At 40.5% G+C, this 26,394-nt stretch overlaps 1 protein-coding gene across 1 annotated transcript in view; it reads left to right on the top strand.

Moving 5' to 3' along the window:
• GREB1 (growth regulating estrogen receptor binding 1) overlaps window positions 1-26,394 on the top strand; it is a 112,055-nt gene that overhangs the window by 21,040 nt on the left and 64,621 nt on the right. Inside the window, exons 2-3 of the mRNA XM_064146450.1 lie at window positions 20,845-21,004; window positions 25,900-26,022. Coding sequence (XP_064002520.1) covers window positions 20,848-21,004; window positions 25,900-26,022 — 280 coding nt within the window. The 5' untranslated portion in view covers window positions 20,845-20,847. The remainder of the gene's footprint in view (window positions 1-20,844; window positions 21,005-25,899; window positions 26,023-26,394) is intronic.

Genomic DNA, 26,394 nt, shown 5'->3' with positions numbered 1-26,394 from the left:
TCCTCTGAAAGGGCCTTTCTAGAAAAAAAACCCTGTCCATTATAAGGAATGTTTACCTCTCTTGAATGAGTTACTTGTGTGTGTAAAATACAGTGGATGCATAATTACAGGAAAAAATTATGCTGCCAGATGTGAAAGAGGCACCCTTTTAAGAAGAAAGTGTTGCACTTATAGAAATTACAGGCTAAATGGATGCTGGCAGATGTCAGTGTCAGCCCTTTCAGGCAAGAATTTTGCTGTTGCACAAAAGCTTGTTCTTTACCTGTCAGCTGGAACAATATGTCCAGTTATGGTGTTTCAGACATACCATTTTGCTCATGCTGTCTGTTTAGAGTGCTGTTCCATCTAGCCACATGAGCTCTGTTCATTTAAATTTCTCTTGATCATGAGAGACTGTTCTCTGCTGCAGTGACAATGTGCAACGGATAACAGTCAAATGCAAGAGCAACAAATTGAAATAACAGCATTAAAAATAATATAGAATCATAGAATCATAGAATCAACCAGGTTGGAACATATATCCAAGATCATCCAGTCCAACCTAGCACCCAGCCCTAGCCAATCGACTACACCATGGCGCTAAATGCCTCATCCAGTCTTCTCTTGAACACCTCCAGGGACGGCAACTCCACCACCTCCCTGGGCAGCCCATTCCAATACCAGTCACTCTCTCTGTGAAGAACTTCCTCTTAACATCCAGCCTAGACCTCCCCTGGCACAACTTGAGACCGTGTCTCACTATTCTATTGCTGGTTGCCTGGGAGAAGGGACCAACCCCCACCTGGCTGCAGCCTCCTTTCGGGTAGTTGTAGACAGCAATGAGGACACCCCTGAGCCTCCTCTTTTCCAAGCTAAACAACCCCTGGAACCATATAAATGACCATTTAAATGACAAAGTGTCCTAAATTTTATACTCAAGAGTGCAGTGAACTGTGTGTCCTCCTGCACCCTTGAGATGCCAGTCATGATTTTGTAGACTCCTAGCATATGCCTATGAGTCACCAGATTGCTGTTCTGAAGGATCCCAGCCAACTAGATAGTCTTAAAGCTTGTTAATCCTCTTGGTCTTCATTCATGTCTTTGAATTTTTTAAAGCTCTGCTACATTCTTTTTAACACAGTAGACCCAAAGTGCAGATTATTAGTTTATCCAGTGGCATAATAACATTAAGTGTTTTGTTCTTGGATCCTTTGCTCTCAATTATTAAACTCTGAAAATAAAATAATTCACATGGTAGAAGCTGCTAAGAAAGTCACCTAATACTGCAGATGTTGCTTTTCTCATCAAAGACACTGAAATTCTAGGCCACTTTTTATTACAGGGCTATAAAATAATTCCAGGTACAATGAAATCATTCTTAATAACCACTTTCTTTGAGTGTTGTAATTACAACTATAAACACTATGATAATTAGAATTATACAACGTGTGTACAACAGAAGGAGGGAATGTGACTGTCATTATATAGAGCACATAATTGTTATTGAGCTGTCTGAAGATATTTATGGTAGAAGAAGTTATTACCTGTAATTTATATGCCTTTTTCTATATGTCTATTGCTCCAGATTGCCTCTTCTAATAATATCTTTAGTATATATGTTGTGTAACATGCAGTAATGATTTCAAATCACAGCAAGACAAAATGTCAAACAGGGAAAAAAAATCATAGAATCATAGAATCAACCAGGTTGGAAGAGACCTCCAAGATCATCCAGTCCAACCTAGCAGCCAGCCCTATCCAGTCAACTAGATCATGGCACTAAGTGCCTCATCCAGGCTTTTCTTGAACACCTCCAGGGACGACGACTCCACCACCTCCCTGGGCAGCCCATTCCAGTTGCAAATCACTCTCTCTGTGAAGAGCTTCCTCCTAACATCCAGCCTATACTTCCCCTAGCACAACTTGAGACTGTGTCCCCTTGTTCTGTTGCTGGTTGTCTGGGAGAAGAGACCAACCCCTGCCTGGCTACAGCCTCCCTTAAGGTAGTTGTAGACAGCAATGAGGTCACCCCTGAGCCTCCTCTTCTCCAGACTAAACACCCCCAGCTCGTCAGCCTCTCCTCATAGGGTTTGTATTCCAGGCCCCTCACCAGCTTCGTTGCCCTTCTCTGGACACCTTCCAGCACCTCAACATCTCTCTTGTTTTCAAGAGTATATAGGGGTTGGGAATGCAGATAAATGGCAGATTTGGAAATAGGTGCAAAGCATGGCAATGACAGTGCAAATTGTACCAGTATCTGTAATATTTTGCAGTGTCTTTGGAGATAGAGATTGAGTTAATGCAGGCAAACCGAGTCACACACACTGAGCACAAGATGTGTTCAATTAGCTTCAGCTCACATTCGCAGCAGAATGTAGCGTGTCTGTTCCCCAGGTATAAGATGGTGCCACATGTTGTCTTCTGACCCAATGTACTGTGCAGGTCCTGTATCACACATCTTGGTTTATGAGGTCTTTCACGATGAAAGTGAAAGAAGTTGAGAGTTCTTAAGAGCTGTTTTTCTCAGCACTCCAATGAATGTTACTTGGTCTGGAGGTTCAGAGGTTTTTCGCCAGTACAATTACTAGAAATGAAGGAACACTCCTAAAGAAACGTTTTGGACAGTTAGAGCTGTTAATAGCTCCAGAAGTATCGACCAGGCTGTAGCTTTTACTTTCAAAAAAATGTTCTTTGAGCATTCATTTAAGTTTTTTTTTTTTTCCAGAGGTACAGCATGACTGAACAAGTAGTGGGTGCTTTTGTGCAGTGTGTGAATAGAAATGTAATGTGAGTGAAATACAGAAGCAACGACAGTTTCGGTTACTCTTAAGAGCAATGAAGAAACAATTGAGACACTCTAAAGTGTTCCTGTTGTGCACTTAGAAAACAAAGGCTTTTTCTGGCATATGTTGTACCAGTTGTAAAACAATGTGGTTAATAATGCATTCTATTGAGAAGAAATGGGAGGTTTACTTAGGTATGATTCATCGTTGTCTATTGCAGTAATTAAGTCTTGCCTTAAGGTCAGCATGACCCTGTTTATTTTCATTTTTCAGTCTTGAAGGTCTGTGCAGTTGATGTTTAAGGTGGAATTAGCAAGAGATAACAACTTATTGGTTTCTCTAGGTTTTGGCCTCTTTCTTTCTTTCTTTCTTTCTTTCTTTCTTTCTTTCTTTCTTTCTTTCTTTCTTTCTTTCTTTCTTTCTTTCTTTCTTTCTTTCTTTCTTTCTTTCTTTCTTTCTTTCTTTCTTTCTTTCTTTCTTTCTTTCTTTCTTCCTTCCTTCCTTCCTTCCTTCCTTCCTTCCTTCCTTCCTTCCTTCCTTCCTTCCTTCCTTCCTTCCTTCCTTCCTTCCTTCCTTCCTTCCTTTCTTTCTTTCTTTCTTTCTTTCTTTCTTTCTTTCTTTCTTTCTTTCTTTCTTTCTTTCTTTCTTTCTTTCTTTCTTTCTTTCTTTCTTTCTTTCTTTCTTTCTTTCTTTCTTTCTTTCTTTCTTTCTTTCTTTCTTTCTTTCTTTCTTTCTTTCTTTCTTTCTTTCTTTCTTTCTTTCTTTCTTTCTTTCTTTCTTTCTTTCTTTCTTTCTTTCTTTCTTTCTTTCTTTCTTTCTTTCTTTCTTTCTTTCTTTCTTTCTTTCTTTCTTTCTTTCTTTCTTTCTTTCTTTCTTTCTTTCTTCTTTCCCTCTTCCCTTTCATTTCCTTCATTTCATTTACTTTCTTTCATTTTCTTCCTTTCATTTCCTTACTTCCTTCCATTTCTTTACTTAATTTAGTTTCCTTCCTTCCTTCCTTCCTTCCTTCCTTCCTTCCTTCCTTCCTTCCTTCCTTCCTTCCTTCCTTCCTTCCTTCCTTCCTTCCTTCCTTCCTTCCTTCCTTCCTTCCTTCCTTCCTTCCTTCCCTCCCTTCCTCCCTCCCTCCCTCCCTCCTTCCTTACCTTCCTTCTTTCCTCCCTCCCTCCCTCCCTCCCTCCCTCCCTCCTTCCCATCCTCCCTTCCCTTCTTCCCTTCTTCCCTTCTTCCCTTCTTCCCTTCTTCCCTTCTTCCCTTCTTCCCTTCTTCCCTTCTTCCCTTCTTCCCTTCTTCCCTTCTTCCCTTCTTCCCTTCTTCCCTTCTTCCCTTCTTCCCTTCTTCCCTTCTTCCCTTCTTCCCTTCTTCCCTTCTTCCCTTCTTCCCTTCTTCCCTTCTTCCCTTCTTCCCTTCTTCCCTTCTTCCCTTCTTCCCTTCTTCCCTTCTTCCCTTCTTCCCTTCTTCCCTTCTTCCCTTCTTCCCTTCTTCCCTTCCCTTCCCTTCCCTTCCCTTCCCTTCCCTTCCCTTCCCTTCCCTTCCCTTCCCTTCCCTTCCCTTCCCTTCCCTTCCCTTATCTGTAGAATTTCCAGTTTTTCATTTTTATTAGGAGAAGAATGGGGTTTAGTTTGAGATGAAGGGTTTGGTTCTGATTCTAGTTTAACATGCTCCTTTTAGCATTTCAAATGTCCTTGGATATTCTGCCTGTTTATGGGGTTTATGCAGCGATCTGAGATACCCTGGAGGTTATCAAAGACCACTAAACATCTATGTGTAAGCAAAAGCATTGAGTTGCAAGACTTCTAAATACAGGGGTCCTCAATAGACATTTACAGCTTCAATTCCTTGTAGTCAATACTGATACAAGCAATGTGGTCAGGTAAGAGATTCAGGTCGTGTTGAAGTAAGTAAACAGGAGCAGCTGATCAGATGAATCACTCTCAGTTCCGTTGATGGTATTGATCATAATGGAAACTTCTAACTGCAGTTATCCACTCTGATTCAACTGCTTAAATATAGATGCCCACATTGCACATGTGCTTTGTTGGTTTATCTGAAATATGATAAAGAACTTACCTCAGATCTCTGCTTCTTTGGAGCAACAGCTAGAAGGCAGACAGGTGTGGACAAATTTCTCACCAGTAGAGGACATAAATCAATAAACATGAACAACTCGTGCTGAGAAATCACAGTCCCTGGGGCTGTTCAAGGCAGGATTGGACGTGGCACTTGGTGCCATGGTCTAGCCTTGAGCTCTGTGGTAAAGGGTTGGACTTGATGATCTGTGAGGTCTCTTCCAACCCTGATGATGCTGTGATACTGTGATATTCAAATATTTAGATGCACCAAATGCTAGTGAACAGTACCACATTGCATGCTGCGTGTGCTCACTGTTCTAACCCTAACTGAAAAGTATGTGCTTTGTGACTTGAAGTCTGGTGCTCTCAACAAAGAGTTGGATTGCTTGGATAGCATAGCTCATATTGATCTGTCTCCTTGCTTTCCCATTCCTGTCCACGAAATATCATTTCACAATCAATTAACTACCCCTTTATAACATCATATATGACATTGTGTATAAGATTTTATAAGCATTTCAATGCTTCTGCATACACACAAAAGGCTGACATGCCTGCAATCATTTCTTTGACATTTTGAGGAGAAAAGTCATTGTCTTAAAGTAGTCATTGTGCTTGGCAGAACCCAGTTTTACTTCTTTCATACATAAGCTGCATGCAAAATGCTTCAGATACTAAGTTGCTGGGTGTTTTGGAGGGGCAGTCTTCATTTTCCTGTATGCAGCTGCTGAACAAATAGATCATTTAACAAAAAATAGCTTTTGCTTGCCTTTTTTTTGGAAAAAAGAGCTTTAAACAACAATTAATTTTCCTTCTGGCTGCACAGTGGAACAAGTGCTTTCTTGTTCTTCTTTATAAACCAATGTCCTGATAATTTTTCTTTTTCATGATGTTGTTTGTGATTTTTATCCTTATATCTTAATCTGTGCTTTGAACTTCTGAAAATCTTGTTAGGCTGAGGTTATAGCCTCAGGTTATGTCCCTTGTTTCACTTCTGTTGCAGTGTTCTTAAAACTGTGGGGAAAATGCCCTGTTGATTCCTGTAGAAAAAAAAAAAAAGATTCTTTTCTGTAAGTTCCTAGGATACAGGGTATGTATTTTACATCTATTTTGTTGGGATAAATACAGGGTGAGCTTTGTCCTAACAGCTGTTCTGTCAATTAGTCACATTACAGACTCATTTCACACAGATTCAGCAGCTCATTTCAGCAGGCATACCTGCTCTTTTCTGATGTCTGTTGCATCAGCAGCTTTATAACAACTAATTCTACTGCCTCTGTAAAGATTTCTTATATATAACTTGCAAGCTCATGACCAATTACAGGCATTTCTGAGCTGGGTACTAGTTGAACACATCAGCTCTCTCTGGGCCTCTTTCTCCTCCTCCTCTGGAACTTCTGTCACATAGTAGGCTGAACATGAGCCAGCAGTGTGCCCAGGTGGCCAGTAGAGCCCATGACATCCTGGCCTGGATGAGGAATAGTGTGGCCGGTAAGACAAAGGAGGTTATTCTGCCCCTGGACTCAACACTGGTCAGGCCACACCTTGAGTGCTGTGTCCAGTTCTGGGCCCCTCAATTCAAGAGAGATTTTGAGATACTGGAACATGCCCAGAGAAGGGCAATGAAGCTGGTGAGGGGTCTGGAACACAAACCCTATGAGGGGAGGCTGAGGGAGCTGGGGGTGTTTAGCCTGGAGAAGAGGAGGCTCAGGGGTGACCTCATTGCTGTCTACAACTACCTGAAGGGAGGCTGTAGCCAGGTGGGGGTTGGGCTCTTCTGCCAGGCAACCAGCAACAGAAGAAGGGGACACAGTCTCAAGTTGTGCCAGGGGAGGTCTAGGCTGGATGTTAAGAGGAAGCTCTTCACAGATAGAGTGACTGGCATTGGAATGGGCTGCCCAGGGAGGTGGTGGAGTTGCTGTCCTTGGAGGTGTTCAAGCAAAGCCTAGCTGAGGCACTTAATGCCATGGTGTAGTTGATTGGCTAGGGCTGGTTGCTAGGCTGGAGTGGATGATCTTGGAGATCTCTTCCACTCTGGTTGATTCTATGATTCTGTATCCAAAGCAGGCAAGCCCCTTTTTTTTAATGCATTCCACCACTGAATATGTTATAAATATAATATATGTAACTATAAGTATATATTATATTTATACATATTTTCTTTAGTATCATCTCCTTTAACTCCTGCTCTTTGTAAATATTATTCAAGTGTCATGTGATATTTCCAATCCCAAAGCAAAGTCCAAGACTTGCACTGCAGCATCCTAGACTTCTTTCTAGACAGCAGCAGAAATTTTGTTCACATTTGAACTACAGTTGGGGAGCAGTTGTGTTTACCTGGCATCAGTCAATTTATACCTCTTTAAAATGTGATTTTTCTGGCTTGTGTTCTTGTTGACCTGGTAAATGATTAAAAGTGGCTCTTCCACAAATCATGTGCTTTCACATGTATACCTATTACTTCCAGTGATTGTTTTCTTAATGGATTTGTCTGAACTTTGACTGTCAACAGAGGTTTTTAAGTGTCACATTGCCAGGTTAATGTTGCTTAAGGTACACAATTGTACAGTACTGATAGGAAACCAGACAGTGATTTCTGCGTTTCCTAACTGAATGATTTTGTATAGTACTTGAAGATGACATGATTGAGGTCTCTCATATTTGATGTCAAGTATAGAACATTTATAAAACTCACTTCCATAGTAACAGAAAAACATTCCAGTTACTTTCCTAGAGCATTACCTGGTACTTTCTGTAGAGTTTCTTTTTCACTTTCTTTCATACAGTGCTTGCATCTATAATGTAAGTGGAGAACAGGATAGTCTGTTTCAGTTGAAAGAGACAATGATCATCTACTTCAACTGCCTGACCACTGTAGAGCATGTTGTTAAGGGCACTGTCCAAATGCCTCTTAAATATGGGGTATACATGAAGTGTAGAGTATATATATGTATTTTTAATATAAAATAAACAATAAAATCTTTCCATTAATATGAAAATCTGTTTGAGTGAAAGCATTAAATCAGCTAAGTCTTCAGTCCCTCAGCAGGCTTTTTAACCTTTTGTGTTACAGAAGAAAAAGCAAAAGGTTTAGTATTAAGATTCAAAAATGTTCTTGAAAGCACTTTCATAGTCTGGAAAAAAGGATTTTGCTCTCACTGCCACACCTAGCCACATGTTCCTAGTCCTTTTGCATATATTAATGGCCATATACTTTATGCATAGTTAGATGAGGGATCTGATCATGAACATAACATGAGAAAAAACTAATTTTCAACCACACCAACTCAGATCCCTGCCACTGGGATCAAGAGTGGGAGATACTCCTTTTTAAACTGTAACTTGAGTTTAGAGCATCTTAAGCCAGTCATGAAACCTGTACCTGGAGAGTGAACAATAAAAATGAAGCTTTGCAAGCTGCACTGAAAAATAACCTCTTTTCATTATTCAGTGCATCCCATGTACAAAGACTATCTGGACCCTTAATTCACCTGAAAGCCTAGGTAAGTGCTTGATTTTCCTCATTTCAGTGGTACTTAACTGAGTTTAAAATCAAGCACATATCTGAGTGTTTCATGACTTGGAGCCATAGGGAAAAGAAAGTTCAGTTTTCAGGATAAATGCTTTCATCTTCTGAAGTGAGGTACTGCAACTTATGACCTAAGAAAACGTTTGATAAAGATGCCTTTACCAGAAGTAAATGTTCTCTCTACATCTACCTTAGGTGTACCTTCAAAGGATTCAGTGTTGGCTTAAACATGATAGAAGTTTCTTTGCATATGCAGCATTATATTGAACATATTTTCTCCAATATTATTTTGATTTCATCTCTTTTAATTCAGAAGATAAAGAGGTATTACCAACACAAAGATAATATTGCTACATATAGCAAGTTGGAAGCCATAAGCATATAGCATATGGAAGTTACTCACAGAGAGAGGGATTTGCCATTGGGATAGGTTGCCCAGGGAGGTGGTAGAGTCACTGTCCCTACTTCAAAAAAAGACTGGATGAGGCACTTTATGCTATGGTCTAGTTGATTGGATAGGGCTGGGTGATAGATTGGACTGGATGAGCTTGGAAATCTCATCCAACCTGGTTGATTCTATGATTCTACATACCTAGTTTCTCTTCTGTTAATATTTTCTCCCCTTTCCAACTGCTACCACTCTGTGATGAAGTACTCATGCCCAGGTGGCCAAGAGAGCCAATGGCATCCTGGCCTGCATCAGGAACTGTGTGGCCAGTAGGACAAGGGAGGTTATTCTTCCCCTGTACTCAATACTGCTCAGGCCACACCTTGAGTACTGTGTCCAGTTCTGGGCCCCTCAATTCAGGAGGGATGTTGAGGTGCTGGAGTGTGTCCAGAGAAGGGCAACAAAGCTGGTGAGGGGCCTGGAGCACAAATCCTAGGAGGAGAGGTTGAGGGAGCTGGGCCTGTTTAGCCTGGAGAAGAGGAGGCTCAGGGGTGATCTTATTACTGTCTATGACTACCTGAAGGGGCATTGTAGCCAGGTGGGGGGTGGCCTCTTCTCCCAGGCAACCAGCAATAGAACAAGGGGACACAGTCTCAAGTTGTGCCAGGGTAGGTATAGGCTGGATATTGGGAAGAAGTTCTTCACAGAGAGAGTGATTTCCCATTGGAATGGGCTGCCCAGGGAGGTGGTGGAGGCAGCGTCCCTGGGGGTCTTCAAGAAAAGCCTGGATGAGGCACTTAGTGCCATGGTCTAGTTGATTGGCTAGGGCTGGGTGCTAGGTTGGAGTGGATGATCTTGGAGGTCTCTTCCAACCTGGTTGATTCTATGATTCTATGATTCTACATTTTGTGCTTTCTTTAGTGATTTTGTTATCTATATAACATGAAAAAGCCCCTCAATTACTTTAAAACAACTCACCTTCAGTCCTTCCAAACCCTGCAACAGAATTATTGACATTAGTAACACTTCAGATTGATAGACTGATGTGTGCTTGGCCAAGAGCACCATGACCCAGCACGGCACTTCTCTATTAATAAGACATAAAGTCAGACCATTTATCATCTGGTATAGTCAGCACAGAAATTAGAGACCATCTTGCCAGGGAGTCTCGTTACTTTGTTTTCACCATAGCTGCAGAATAGGCAGCTTTGAAACTTCCTGTGCTCTACTGTGACGGGAGAGTGTTCATGTCATGGCGACCTGACTGAGTTGTTCAGTTGTGTACAGTGCTGAGTCAGGAGCCTTAAGTGTCCTCACCAATTTGCCAAGCAGCAGACTCCTCTAAATCAAAAGGAGGAAAACACCATAAAGATAAAATCACTGGCAGTTATTACAGGAGTAAGATGCTCAGCAGCGCAATCAGAATATGGAACTCTAAGTGGTTTACTGGATGTCACTGGAGAGCATATGCTGTCATTACTGTACAGTATGCTTTGTAATACATAGCTAGCATTTCCATGCTGAAAAATACTGTTTAATGAAAACTTTAACATAGCATGTGTCAGGTGCTTGAGGACCATCCCTGGAGGTGTTTAAGGCCAGGCTGGATGAGGTTCTGGCCAGCCTGCTCTAGGGTAGGGTGTCCCTGCCTATGGCAAGGGGGTTGGAACTAGATGATCCTTGTGGTCCCTTCCAACCCTGACTGATTCTGTGATTCTGTGATCATAAGACAACATACTTAAACTGCCTCATATTTGTTACTGTTCAAATATAGTATTGAGACATATTTTACAGCTAATATGTTTTATGTATATACGTATTTTGTGGACCTCCTGTCTTGTTAGACCTTTTCTGCCTTTGGGGTGAATGATTTGCTAAGAAAAATTTGATGTATTAAAAAAACCCAAACAGAATAGAAAACTTGAATTCTTAAACCTTTAATAGACAGTTCATATCTCAAACTGCTGAGTTCCATTGCTTAACCTTGAGCTTTGTTGTGGGTCTTTAACTAGAGAAGCTTAGAAACAGTCAGGGTTGGAAGGGTACACAAGGATCATCTAGTTCCAACACCTCTGCCATGGCCAGGGACACTCTACCCTAGAGCAGGCTGACCAGAGTCCCATCCAGCCTGGCCTTAAACACCTCCAGCCATGGGGCCTCAACTACCTCCCTGGGCAACCCATTCCAGCCTCTCACCACTCTCATGCTGAACGACTTCCTCCTCATGTCCAGTCTGAATCTCCCCACTTGCAGCTTTGCTTCATTCCCCCTAGTCCTGTCACTCCCTGAGAGCCTAAAAAGTCCCTGAATAACAGTGAGAAAGCTCTCGTGTGTACAAGGCTGGCAAAGGGAGTGACCTGGACCTGTACAGTTTAAGGATCATTTTTTACTAATGTTCCAGTCTCCACTTTGATCATTGCTTCCTAGAGCTGATTTGTGGCACCTCCTTCCCTCCCTTTCTCCTCCCTCTACTTGGCTTCTTCCTGCTGCTTAACAAGCTCAATTGGTTTTATGCATGTAATTCTTTTTTTTTTTTAAAGAGAGTTTGAAGGTGGTCTCTATAAGAATTGCTTTCATCCAAAGCCAGGAGCAGATCAAAGCAGCACACAGAAGCTGAATGGGAGCCAAGGCAGAGCTGCCTGACCAGCCATAGGGTCAGTGTTCTGCGCTGGAGAAACAGTAAAGCGTATCAGCTGAACTATGTTGGAAGCTGCGGATAGAGGATTTTCTCACCAGTAACACCTGCAAAGTTTATGAGATACTGCAGGAAAATCAAAATCTACATCAGAATACATTGTTTCCTGCAGAGAGGAATGTGAAAGCATTTACAGGATGAAGTGCCCTTGCCTAAATGTATTTATTGCCATATCGTATATGAGGCTCATTCCGCACTGTTATTACAACACTGGATTATCACCTAGCTCTAAATTTACTTTTATGAAGTGGCTCCTTAGCCCAGTTGAGAGGATATTGAGGAATGACATGTATGGTTGTCTATGAAGAGAAGGTTTATGTTAAACCAACAAAGCAAGCAGATTAAAATCAGCGTTATTATGTCAGAAAACAGATTGCCAGGGAAAATTATAATTAAGAACAGATTTCACTTAGATTTCATTTTATAGACACTTAGATTTCATTTTATAGACACTTAGCTGTCTATAAAAAGTCTAAATTAAGACTTCTTTCAGGTTCTTTTTGTAGATATGGATTTTTATCAGACATCAATCCCAATAGTGGTATTAAAATATATATGTGTATACACACACACACACACACATGCATATTAATACACACACACACATATATATATATATGATATTATAGTGATATTATTATTGTATTTAAAAGTATTTGATAGTAAACCAATGAATTCTCACAAAGGACTTTCTACTATGATCAATTTAAACTTCATCTGGTACATTATTTTGTCTCAGAAAAATTCAAAACATCTAAATTAAGATTTGTTTCAAGTTCTTTTTATAGATATGGATTTTTATCAGGCATCATAGCATCAACCAGGTTGGAAGAGACCTCCAAGATCATCCAGTCCAACATCTATGTATATATATATACACACACATACATATTAAAATGCACACACACATATATATAATATATATGTTATAGTGGTATTATTATTATATGTAAAAAATATTCAGCAGTAATCCAATGACTTCTCACAAAGGACTTTCTACTATGATCACTTTGAACTTCATCTGGTACATTTTTTTGTCTCAGAAAAATTCACAACATCTAAATTATGATTTCTTCCAAGTTCTTTTTATAGACATGGATTTTTATCAGACATTAATCTCAATAGTGGTATTATAATACATATATATATATACACATATACATATAAATACACACACATATATATTATAGTGATATTATTATTGTGTTTAAAAATATTCAGTAGTAATCCAATGACTTCTCACAAAGGACTTTCTACTGTGATCAATTTAAACTTCATCTGGTACATTTTTTCTGCCTCAGAAAAATTCACAACATCTAAATTAAGATTTCTTTCAAGTTATTTTTATAGATACGGATTTTTATCAGGCATCAATCCCAATAGTAATATTATAATATATATGTGTATATATATACACACACATTCATATTAAAATACACACACACATATATAATATATATTATAGTGACATTATTATTATATGTAAAAAATATTCAGCAGTAATCCAATGACTTCTCACAAAGGACTTTCTACTATGATCACTTTGAACTTCATCTGGTACATTATTTTGTCTCAGAAAAATTCAAAACATCTAAATTAAGATTTCTTCCAAGTTCTTTTTATAGACATGGATTTTTATCAGACATTAATCTCAATAGTGATATTATAATACATATATATATATACATATATATATAAATACACACATATATATTATAGTGATATTACTATTGTATTTAAAAATATTCAGTAGTAATCCAATGACTTCTCACAAAGGACTTTCTACTATGATCACTTTGAACTTCATCTGGTACATTATTTTGTCTCAGAAAAATTCAAAACATCTAAATTAAGATTTCTTCCAAGTTCTTTTTATAGACATGGATTTTTATCAGACATTAATCTCAATAGTGATATTATTATATATATATGTAAAAATTGTGCCATTATTATTATTAATAATAATAATAATAATAATAATAATAATAATATTCAATAGTAATCCAAAGACTTCTCACAAAGGACTTTCTACTTTGATCACTTTAAACTTCATCTGATACTTTTTTTTGGCTCAGGAAAAATCACAACATCTAAATTATGATTTCTTCCAAGTTCTTTTTATAGATACAGATTTTTATCAGGCATCAATCCCAATAGTGATATTATTATATACTATATATATCATAGTGATATTATTCTTATTATTATTATTCTTCTTATTCTTCTTCTTATTATTAAATATATTCAATAGTAATCCAAAGACTTCTCACAAAATTCAAAACATCTAAATTAAGATTTCTTCCAAGTTCTTTTTATAGCTATGGATTTTTATCAGGCATCAATCCCAATAGTGATATTATTATATATTATGTATATCATAGTGTTATTATTATTATTATTATTATTATTATTATTGCCATATTATATATATGTGTATATATATACACACATACACATACATATTAAAATACACACACACATATATATTATAATATTATGGTAATACTATTATTATATTTAAAAAATATTCAGCAGTAATCCAATGACTTCTCACCAAGAACTTTCTACTATGATCAATTTGAACTTCATCTGGTAAATTATTTTGCCTCAGAAAAATTCAAAACATCTGAATTAAGATTTCTTCCAAGTTCTTTTTTACAGATATAGATTTTTATCAGGTATCAATCCCAATAGTGATGTTATATATTATATATATCTTATAGTGGCATTATTGTTGTTGTTGTTGTTGTTGTTGTTGTTGTTGTTATTGCCATGGTCTAGTTGACTGGCTAGGGCTGGGGGATAGGTTGGACTGGATGATCTTGGAGGTCTCTTCCAACCTGGTTGATTCTATGATTCTATGATTCTATGACTTCTCACAAAGGACATTCTACTATGATCAATCTGAACTTCATCTGGTACACTTTTTTTGTCTTAGAAAAATTCAGGTCTGGTTTGGAAGTAGGCATAAAAGCTTGCAGGCTAAAGGAAGTTTACGTTTTGTGTAGTCGTAAAGGAAGACTAAGGTATGTCTTAAAACCAAAATAACCTTTCATCTCTAAATAATTAAAGGAATCTGGATGCAGTTGCATCTGTTTCCCCAGAAAACCACAAAGCAGGCTGTCACAGGTTAGATTCCTTGCCTCTAAATTGCCAGCGTGCCTTAATCCAGATCTCTAAGCAGAGCTGTATGTTTTTATACTAAGTGAAGTTGCTTTGTATTTAGTCAAGCTTTATTTTTTTTTAGTGCAAAGTAAAGCTGAATTGTTACAAGAAGATTAAAACTATGATTGCTTCTCTATTTTTTTAGGCATATCAGGAAAATATTGTTTCCTTTTTCTTTAAAACGTAAGCTGCTGGTTTTGCTGCTGTTCCCTGCGTGAATTGTAGCCTTCTCCTTGAAAAAGGAACCCTGTCCTCAAAAGGAATGCTTGATGGTTTGCAGTTTAAAAATTTCAGCAAAAACCTAGACAATATTTATTTTTAGCTGAAGTTAAAACAGATGTGAAATAATTTCATATTAAGAATGACAGCATTAAATCATTTGAGCAGCAGAATAGTGCTGGTTTTCTTCAGTTCCTCACTAGTTCAACAGCAGATGAAGTTGACTCTATATGCATGTGGCAGACATTAACCCTTAAGAAGATCCCTGTTTTTATCTAAGTCATGTAATCCCCATTTACCACAGGCATCCTGACAAGTTCCCTGACTGAAATCTGAGGGCTGTTCTCTTTAGTGACTTCCACTCTCATTTTCAGATGCCTGAACTTGGCATCTCTCTTCGGCAATGTTGTTCATAGATGTCTAAGACATTTGCCCAACCTGCTTGATAGAATCATGGAAGCAGTCAGGGTTGGAAGGGACCCCAAGGATCATCTAGTTCCAACCCCCCTGCCATGGGCAGGGACAGGCTTCATTTTTATCTGCAATTGCCTCTAATGTTTTCAAGTTCCTTGGAGCTGTTTTCTTTTCATAGAATCATAGAATCAACCAGGTTGGAAGAGACCTCCAAGATCATCCAGTCCAACCTATCACCGAGCCCTATCCAGTCAACTAGACCATGGCACCGAGTGCCTCATCCAGTCTCCTCTTGAACACCCCCAGGGACGGTGCCTCCACCACCTCCCTGGGCAGCCCATTCCAATGCCAATCACTCTCTCTGTGAAGAACTTCCTCCTAACATCCAGCCTATACCTACCCTGGCACAACTTGAGACTGTGTCCCCTTGTTCTATCGCTGGTTGCCTGGGAGAAGAGGCCAACCCCCACCTGGCTTTTATCATGGATTTTAGCAGCTCTGTCACATCCAAATCTTTCCCTTTTTTATTCCTTTGATATTGTCAAGTATTTTTGTGTGCCTGCTCTCCATGGAAACTGACAGTGTGATAAGGAGGTGCCCTTTGATTTATCTGTAGTTGAGGTTGAAGCCAATCATAGAATCATAGAATCAACCAGGTTGGAAGAGACCTCCAAGATCATCCAGTCCAACCTAGCACCCAGCCCAATCCTTCTGTGTCAGTGCAGGTTGGGTTTTTCTTTTTTAATAGATCTGGTCACCAGCTATGTTCATGACTTGGAATTCCACAAATATTTGAAAGTTTAGCCCATGTCACCCACTTGTATCCAAGAGAGACATAAATCTGGGCTGAGAATACTGAGTCCAATGAAGCAGGAAAATAGAACTCAAAGCCTTTGCTTCCTGGTGCCATGAAGTCAGCAACTGACAATTCAGGTTATCACAGTCTGAGCAGCTTTAAAGAGAGGAGTGCATATCAACAACTATAGAGTTAGTGGAAAACAGCTTCTCCATTCCTTGTTTCATGGAAGAAATTTCTCCCACAACTGGAAGAGCTGCTGGGACTCTGAATGCCAAAGACTAAGGTGGGAAAAAACCCAACCCTCCTGCAATTATTAGTCTTCTGGTTCCAGGGTTGTGTCTCTGATGATTTCAAATGGCTATAAAATATTTATCATATCTCCCAGAGCTTGTTCCTGCATTTGTGATTGTCTTTGGCACTGCAATGATAAGATCTCACAGGTACAGGAGAGCTTACCAGGTGTACAAATCCAGTAAGCATATTTTGGTTTAATTTTACAAACCCAATACATTAAATTATCACCTTAATGGATAAACAAGCATGCTTATGTTGTGAAAGACTGCAGGACCTGCCCTTTGTGCAAATAACTGATTCCTTATCTGTGACATTACATGGATGAGATACTGGTTTCTGCCACCCTCAGGGTAAGATAAACCTGGGACATTTCAATCAAGCTTTTATATCACCTTTCTGTTGTATCAGTGATTATTTTGAGGTGCAAAAAGTCTTTTGGATATTTTGCATTTTTCATGATTTGACTGTGTTTAATTAGTCTGTGTAAGGAAGTGAGTGGAATGGATGGTAGCTGAATGAATCACAGAATCGTAGAATCAGTCATGGTTGGAAGGGAGCACAAGGATCATCTAGTTCCAAACCCCCTGACATGGGCAGGGGCACCCTACCCTAGAGAAGGCTGGCCAGAACCTCATCCAGCCTGGCCTTAAACACCTCCAGGGATGGGGCCTCAACCACCTCCCTGGGCAACCCAGTCCAGCCTCTCACCACTCTCATGATCAACAACTTCCTCCTCACCTCCACTCTGAATCTCCCTATCTGCAGCTTTGCTGCATCCCTCCTAGTCCTGTCACTCCCATAGCACCTAAAAAGTCCCTCCCCAGCTTTTTTGTGGGCCCCTTTCAGATATTGGAAGGCCACAAGAAGGTCACCTCAGAGCTTCCTCCTCTGCAGACTGCACAGCCCCAACTCTTTCAGTCTGTCCTCATAGCAGAGCTGCTCCAGCTCTCTGAGCATCCTGGTGGCCCTTCTCTGGGCACGCTCTAGCATCTCCACATCCCTCTTGGAAGAGTGGCTCCAGAACTGGAAGCAGTACTCATTTCAATGCTTAGTGAACTTTCACAAAAATGCATCTTTAATTAATGCTAAATCCATTCCTGAAGGTGTATCTTTAAGTTTTAATGTTGAGAGCATGTTCATGCATTTTCATTTCTCTGCAGTCTAAATTTTTAGGACTATGATGAACAGTCATAGAATCATAGAATCAACCAGGTTGGAAGAGACCTCCAAGCTCATCCAGTCCAACCTAGCACCCAGCCCTAGCCAATCAACTAGACCATGGCACTAAGTGCCTCATCCAGTCTTTTCTTGAAGACCTCCAGGGATGCTGCCTCCACCACCTCCCTGGGAAGCCCATTCCAATGGGAAATCACTCTCTCTGGGAAGAACTTCCTCCTAACATCCAGTCATATAGAACTATATTGTACCTGCCACAGAAAATGTAGAGATGGGTTCCTGAGCATGCAGATGCCTCCAGTTGCAGAACAAAGAATTACATGGATATCTGTCAGATATCTTGATTATTGTTTGTCCTTGTTACATTAAATGTAAATGTAGCATAAAATTGATGTAACAAAGGCAAAGATATCTGATGATCATATCATGATGAAAAAATAGAGCTAAACTTTCCCTAGTGCTTTTGTGTAGACAGAGCATTCAGCATAAATCATTTTAGAGCCTGACCTTGGGTTTCCTGCATTTATCTCTGAGAAAGCTTTTAAAGGACGCTAGTGATGTCAGGCTTTCCCTAAGGTCTCTGGCTACCTTTGATGCAGGGTAAACCAGCACTTAAAACAGAAGGTGTGGAATGAGAAATATAATCTGCTTTTTGTGTTGGAAGAGACACTGAACAACACCAGCAGGGTTTGCAGAGAGAGTCATTTGCCATTGGAATGGGCTGCCCAGGGAGGTGGTGGAGTCGCTGTCCCTGGAGGTGTTCAAGCAAATCCTGGATGAGGCACTTAGTGACATGGTGTAGTTGATTGGACAGGGCTGGGTGCTAGGTTGGACTGGATGATCTTGGAGGTCTCTTCCAACCTGGTTGATTCTATGATTCTATTATTCCTATTTACCCTTCAGCAAGTGAATACATCAGTACAATGTTTCCATTTGGTTCTGTGTATAGACATGCCACATCCAGTTGGCAGCCAGTCACAAGTGGTGTTCCCCAAGGATCAGTGCTGGGCCCAGTCCTGTTCAATATCTTTATTGATGATCTGGACGAGGGCATTGAGTCCAGCATCAGTAAGTTTGCAGATGACACCAAGCTAGGAGCAGGTGTGGAGCTGTTGGAAGGTAGGAGAGCCCTGCAGAGGGACCTGGACAGGCTGGATGGGTGGGCAGAGGCCAATGGGATGAGATTTAACAAGGCCAAGTGCAGGGTTCTGCACTTTAGCCACAACAACCCCAAGCAGCGCTATAGGCTGGGGACAGAGTGGCTGGAGAGCAGCCAGGAGGAAAGGGACCTGGGGGTACTGATAGACAGTAAGCTGAAGAGGAGCCAGCAGTGTGCCCAGGTGGCCAGTAGAGCCAATGGCATCCTGGCCTGCATCAGGAACAGTGTGGCCAGCAGGACAAGGGAGGTTATTCTGCCCCTGTACTCAGCACTGCTCAGGCCACACCTTGAGTCCTGTGTCCAGTTCTGGGCCCCTCAATTCAAGAAAGATGTTGAGATGCTGGAACATGTCCAGAGAAGGGCAACAAAGCTGGTGAGGGGCCTGGAGCACAAATCCTATGAGGAGAGGTTGAGGGAACTGGGCCTGTTTAGCCTGGAGAAGAGGAGGCTCAGGGGTGATCTTATTGCTGTCTACAACTACCTGAAGGGGCATTGTAGCCAGGTGGGGGTTGGCCTCTTCTCCCAGGCAACCAGCAAGAGAACAAGGGGACACAGTCTCAAGTTGTGCCAGGGTAGGTCTAGGCTGGATGTTAGGAAGAAGTTCTTCACAGAGAGAGTGATTTCCCATTGGAATGGGCTGCCCAGGGAGGTGGTGGAGGCACCGTCCCTGGGGGTCTTCAAGAAAAGACTGGATGAGGCACTTAGTGCCATGGTCTAGTTGACTGGCTGGGGCTGGGTGATAGGTTGGACTCGATAATCTTGGAGGTTTCTTCCAACCTGGTTGATTCTATCACAGAATCATAGAATCATAGAATCATAGAATATTGTTTAGTAATGCCTGCTTTTAGTCTAGGTCATATTCCTAAATGTTGCCTGCGTTCTGTTGCACTTCTTCTTGTGCTTTTATTAATACCATCTAGCATCAATATGCTATATTATATAGAATTACCTAGCTGGACATAGTACTAGCATGATACAAACAAATATACAAAAATAAGATGTATGTAAAAGGTGCTTTGTAAAGCTGTAAAATGAAACCCAGATTGTCACATATTTTTTTTTGCCATGTTGATCTGTTCAAACCTCTTTTCCCATCAAGAGCAGTATGTGCTTTCACAGTAGTTGTGGGGTTTTTTTTTAAGCTTGACTGATTCCTACAGGATGCTTCTCAAAAGGCTCATTTCCCAAGCCATAGCCAGTGGTGAGGAGGGGCTGTTCAGTGTTTAGGAATTACTGCCACAAACAGGAAGCGTTTCATGCTTTCTATTCACAATTACTTGAGGAGGGAAAGGACATGGGGCCCAGGGCAAGAGCTACTTTGTAATAGGGGGGGAAAAAAAAAAGCTGACATGGCTTTTGGTTATAGCAGCTCATTGTATCTGCTCTGGAAAGCAGGCAGCAGTTCAATACGTGAGATATTCAGCTGGAATAGACCGACTCTTCAATAACGGAATGAGTAATTGCAGTGGTTTCACTAGCTAAAAACTCCAAAGAATTAAATGCAAAAATCAAATCAATAATCAGTAGTGTCTTAATTGTAAAAAAAGGGGAAATTAAAAAGAAATTAAAAAAAAAACATATGTAGAGGGAAAAAGCCTGCTTAAAGTGAGAAAGAAAAGCCATTGTATTTCACAGTGCCTGATTTACAACAATGCTCCGTTATTTTTGGGACAGAACCTCTAAAAGATAAATTAAACTGCCTTAGTCATTGAGTTTCTAGATATGATGAGCCATGCAAAGACAAGCACTTATAACTGTGCTATTTCTTGCATCCTCTAACGTTTATTCTGTTATTCAAATCATGTAGAAGAGAAAGACTGATTGCTGACTCTGGCAAAAGTACATCTTCACTTGCTGTATAAACCAAGGGATGACTCAGGTCAGATTTCTGGCCACATCTTCAAGAAGGTGTTAAAGCTTACTGCTTTTTTATTTTTTTTTGCTGAATTACAGAAAGCTGTTACTTTAGATAACTTCCTGTAATTTACCAGCAGCATCTGCTGAGCAACTGCTGCAGTCAATGTTATTTTCCTTTGCCTTTCATTGTGGACAACGAAGCTTCTCTCCTTCATGAGAAAGGTTGTAGTCTAACATCAACATGTGGTGATTGAGTTCTGAGTGCTGCAATTGAAATATCATTTTTTGCTTTTCTTGGTTTTTTTTTTTTCTTTCCAGAACATGGGAAACTCTTATGCTGGTCAGCTCAAGACAACAAGATTTGAAGAAGTGTTGCATAATTCTATTGAGGCTTCTCTTCGCTCCAACAACTTAGTGCCCCGACCAATCTTTTCTCAGTTGTATTTGGAAGCTGAACAGCAACTGTCATCATTGGAAGGTAAGAAACAGTGGAATTTATGTTTCTGCTCAAAGATGATTCTACTGTTTGCTCTCCTGTGCTAGTTTGAAGCAGGCTAGAATGTTTTGGTGAGAAGATCTAGATTACAGGCTGTGAAAGGAAAACATTGGTGATGTCTACTTCACTCATAGGCTTGCTGAGATGTATAGGAACAAGAAATAAAAACCACTCTCACTGGGGCTGCTGGCTGAGCTGCATCTTACTCTCTAACCTCACCTTCCGTTTTGGACTAATCCACTTTGCTTCCTAACCCCCCTGGCCAAACCTCTGTTCTTCCTTGGGACTGGGGTAAGGTTGAGAGGGGCAGGGGGAAGGTGAAGCGGCGACTGAAAGCCCCTCCTGGGGACTCAGGTTTCTGGGAGGGGAGTTGTGTTTCTGTGTTACCTTTTACCTTGTCTATTTCTGTCTATAACTGTATATACTGTAAATATCTGCTTGTATATTGTGCTAAGCTGTAAATATAAGCTTCGTTCATATTCCCAGAGCCTAGTCTGGGTGATTTCCAAAGTGTGGGCAGGCAGGGAACACCCAAACCATCACATCTCCCAAGGCTTAGCAGGCAAATTTCAAATCAGAATACAGAAACCAAAAGGCTGTATTTGGATTTTTATTAATACACACACATATATATATGTATAAAATGTATGTATTTTTAATACATATATATGTATTAGAATTGGGTTAAAAAAACAAATGGCATTGCCTTTTATTTTGAGATTAAGCCAGTTGCTTACTCTTATTTATCAATGTACATCATCTGGTGAACTAAGAATGGATTCATTAAATGTGTGGAGATCTGTGACACAGATCTGTTACCCTACAATTATACACAACTGAAAGTTATACATAAACAGTAAATTATGGCAAGAATAAACACACAACAGATTTATAAAAAGACATACAATAAGACTGATTTTCACTGTGAATAAATACAACAGAAATGCTTTAGCTTTTAAGAAGTTTTATCATTACTTAGGGCATGATTTTGGCTATTTTGTGGTTGTAGAGGTAAAAATGTAGGATGTATTCTCTTACAAACTCTGCACAAGTGGTAAAGTAACAAAAGGGATTTCTCAATGCATTTTGATATGTAGTTAGAGAAGTCTGCTTTCTGAATTTTCTTTGCCCAATCTGCTGTTCTTGTTGTGTTTGTGGCATCTATCTTTCTCTTTCTCCCTTCCCTTCCCTTCCCTTCCCTTCCCTTCCCTTCCCTTCCCTTCCCTTCCCTTCCCTTCCCTTCCCTTCCCTTCCCTTCCCTTCCCTTCCCTTCCCTTCCCTTCCCTTCCCTTCCCTTCCCTTCCCTTCCCTTCCCTTCCCTTCCCTTCCCTTCCCTTCCCTTCCCTTCCCTTCCCTTCCCTTCCCTTCCCTTCCCTTCCCTTCCCTTCCCTTCCCTTCCCTTCCCTTCCCTTCCCTTCCCTTCCCTTCCCTTCCCTTCCCTTCCCTTCCCTTCCCCTCTTTTCTTTTCTTTTCTTTTCTTTTCTTTTCTTTTCTTTTCTTTTCTTTTCTTTTCTTTTCTTTTCTTTTCTTTTCTTTTCTTTTCTTTTCTTTTCTTTTCTTTTCTTTTCTTTTCTTTTCTTTTCTTTTCTTTTCTTTTCTTTTCTTTTCTTTTCTTTTCTTTTCTTTTCTTTTCTTTTCTTTTCTTTTCTTTTCTTTTCTTTTCTTTTCTTTTCTTTTCCTTCCTTCCCTCCTTCAAAAAATACTGCACTATTTTCACATGTTAAAGATAACAAAACATAATTGTGCTTACAATTCACATATCATTAGTAATTTCTTCCTCTTTTTTTCCCCCTAAGACATAAATAATGAATGCATATTTGTTGTTTAAACATCTGTGCTCCTTGTTCCCTACAAAAAGTGATCTTTCCAGCAAACACTTTAATGTGCTTAAATTTTCCGTGACAACCGATTGTGATATCACAAAATTGATTACGACATCAACTGGGAGAGTTGCTACAGGAGCAGGTACATTGTTTGGGAACAAAATTGAGATTTCACACTTCTGTTACTTCTTCCTTTCAAGGCTTTCAAAGGATATTCCAGACCCTGAGGGGCTGATTCTGTTTTCTCTGCAGCTACTGTAAACAGAATCAAACAATTAACTAAGCTGAACAATTAAGAGAGCTGAAGAATTGTCTCACAACAGCCAGGCAGAGGACATTGCCTTTATGAAAGGTTCAGACAAGGGGAACTCTGAAAGGACATGCAATAGAGCTACTCCTAGGTTGATCCTCAAATGGGAGAGATCACCATGCACTCCAGCCTCATCATAGATCAAAATCTCCAGTTCTGTCTACAGGAATCCTTGCGTTCTGAGGGCCAAGGGGCACCTGAAGCAGCCATCCTTGGCATCTTTTATAGGCCTCTGCTCTCCCCTCTCAATGTTACCATTCCTTTGCCCTGACAATCTGATATGACTATATACTTGTACTATCCTTTGTCACAGCTGCCTGATTGTCCTGAGCATGGTCACTATAGAGTCCTATAGCTCTGATATAGGTGAGACTTCAGTGGGAAGAGTAGCATGGCAAAGCAGCACTGGGCCAGTTGATTCTGCTGCAGGGAGGATGCTCACCAAGTGTTGTATTTAACTCAGACCACAACACCAGGTTCTGATTTGAACACTGCAGCTAAATCCCTTCTGTGGTTAGCTGGCTCCCTCCTTGATCTGTATTTAATGAGGCTCTCTGTTCATAGGTAGAATGTATTTTGTGGATGTTGATTTACACTCCGGTGCTGCAATCAGTTTGTAGTTACTGTCAGCAGCCTCACTGGGAAAAAAATATATCTATATCAAAATTTCACAGAATTTAACTTCTACTTAAATGAAACCTTAAGGAGAGAAGACATTTCATAGAGTCATAGAATCATAGAATCAACCAGATTGGAAGAGACCTCCAAGATCATCCAGTCCAACCTAGCATCCAACCCTGTCCAATCAACCAGACCATGGCACTAAGCTCTCAGCCAGGCTTTGCTTGAACACCTCCAGGGACAGCGACTCCACCACCTCCCTGGGCAGCCCATTCTAATGCCAATCACTCTCTCTGGCAACAACTTCCTCTTAACATCCAGACTAGACCTCCCCTGGCACAACTTGAGGCTGTGCCCCCTTCTTCTGTTGCTGGTTTCCTGGCGGAAGAGACCAACCCCCACCTGGCCACAACCTCCCTTCAGGTAGTTGTAGACAGCAATGAGGTCTCCCCTGAGCCTCCTCCTCTGCAGGCTAAACACTCCCAGTTCCCTCAGCCTCTCCTCACAGGGCTGTGCTCCAGGACCCTCACCAGCTTTGTTGCCCTTCTCTGGTCGTGTTCCAGCACCTCAACATCTCTCTTGAATTGAGGAGCCCAGAACTGGACACAGCACTCAAGGTGTGGCCTGACCAGTGCTGAGTACAGGAGAAGAATAACCTCCCTATATTTACAGCTTAGCACAATATACAAGCTGATAGACACAAATATAGAGAGTTATACACAAATTAAAAGTAACACAGAAACACAAAACCCCTCCCAGAAACAATCAGAGTCCCCAGGAGGGTTCCTGACCCAAACCCCCTCCCTCCCTCTTTCCCTCCCTTCAGAAATAAGCAGATCAACCCATGTATATCTCACATGATAAATCTGGAGATCTGAGGTGAGATGTCAAAAAAATGGTGGCAAGGAGGTTAGAGGAAAAGGAGGTTAGGTGGATTAGAGAGTTAAAGGCAGGGTCAGCCAGAGAGCAGACCTCCAGAAAAAGGTACAGCCCAAAGTGAGAGCTGAGCAGTGTGTGTGAAGTGTCTTATCTGTATTTTAACTAGCTCTGTTTCTCAGGAGATGAATGGTGACACAGGGCACATGTTGTTTTCCTTCCTTCTTCTCACAAGGATATAATTTCCCTCAGTAAAATATCTCAGTTAGTCTCAAACCAGCACAAATATACAGATCAGTTCTCTTAACGATGAAGCTATGGGATAAAAATGCTACTTTAGGCAGCCAGTGCACCAGAAAAGTGACTCATAGCAGAGGATCTGAAGAAGAAACACCTAAAGTTCTCTGAGAGATTAATCCTACATCCTCTTTTCTTCTCTCTAGCATTTAGTATTGCCTCCTAGACTAGCACAGTCCATACATAGGCTGCTGTGAATCATGTTCCTAGATATCTGCCTTTCCTTGACATATTGCAGGGAGCAGCAGTGCTATACTCAGAGCTCTGGTAGGAGACAGACAGACTGAGAATTAGCTGTTCTTTTTGTAGCATCATCTGTGATGAACCTTGCTTCAAGCAGGAACTGTTTCCTCAGTTTCCTGTACAACATCAAGGACACAGTCAATGCCTAATTAATAAAATCTGTGCTTGGACTCTAGCCAGGACATTCTAAAGTGCTAAGAAGTAATGACTTAGGGTTTATATTGGCTGGTAACATTATAAACAAAGGATGTAGTTACACTGTTGTTATCAGCAGGAGTTCAATCAACAGGAGTTAGGTCTTTAAAATCATGAGATCAGTTTAAAAATAATTAGATTGACATATATATATATATATATATATATGTATATATATACACACACACACACATTGAAGCTTCATTTTATTTGTCCTTTAGGCTCTTTTTACTTTCTCAGGGGCAGTTGGGTTAAACTTTTGAACTTTGTTTTGCACAAGAGCAAAAAGGCATTTTTTCCCCCACGTGTGTGAAAGATATTCTATTGTAAGCATGACTGAAACTTGGAGCTTTAATGAAGCAACAAATATTATTAGAGCTGGCAAGAGTAAAGTCATTGTCAAAAGGAGAGAATCCAGCTTGCTCTTCTGTAACTGGGTCACCCTGTTCATTCATTGGTTTGTGGCCAGCATTTTCTGTTGTCTAAGTCATTTATGCTATGGTAATTTGCAGCAGGCAGCAGAGCAGACAATGAGGAAGAAGAAGAAGAGGAGGAGGAGGAAAGTTCAGAATCAAGCAGTCCTCCTGTTTCTTACCAGATGAAGCCTCCCCCAGAAGGATGTTGCACTACTGATGGTAAGAAATGCACTAAACATGCTGTCAGAAAGCATTTGCCCTACTGAAGAAGATAGAATTGTGGCCATTCGTCATAGAATCATAGAATCAGTCAGGGTTGGAAGGGAACACCAAGGATCATCTAGTTCCAACCCACCTGCCATGGGCAGGGACACTCTACCCTAGATCAAGTGGGCCACAGCCTCATCCAACCTGGCCTTAAGCACCTCCAAGAATGAGGCCTCAACCACCTCCCTGGGCAACCCAGTCCAGCCTCTCATCACTCTCATGCTCAACAACTTCCTCCTCATCTCCACTCTGAACCTACCCACCTCCAGCTTTGCTCCATTCCCCCTAGTCCTGTCACTACCTCATAGCCTCAAAAGTCCCTCT

This window comes from Pogoniulus pusillus, chromosome 7 (assembly GCF_015220805.1).
Source record: "Pogoniulus pusillus isolate bPogPus1 chromosome 7, bPogPus1.pri, whole genome shotgun sequence".
Taxonomy (NCBI): domain Eukaryota; kingdom Metazoa; phylum Chordata; class Aves; order Piciformes; family Lybiidae; genus Pogoniulus; species Pogoniulus pusillus.
This window is presented reverse-complemented; position numbering and strand designations above follow the sequence as displayed.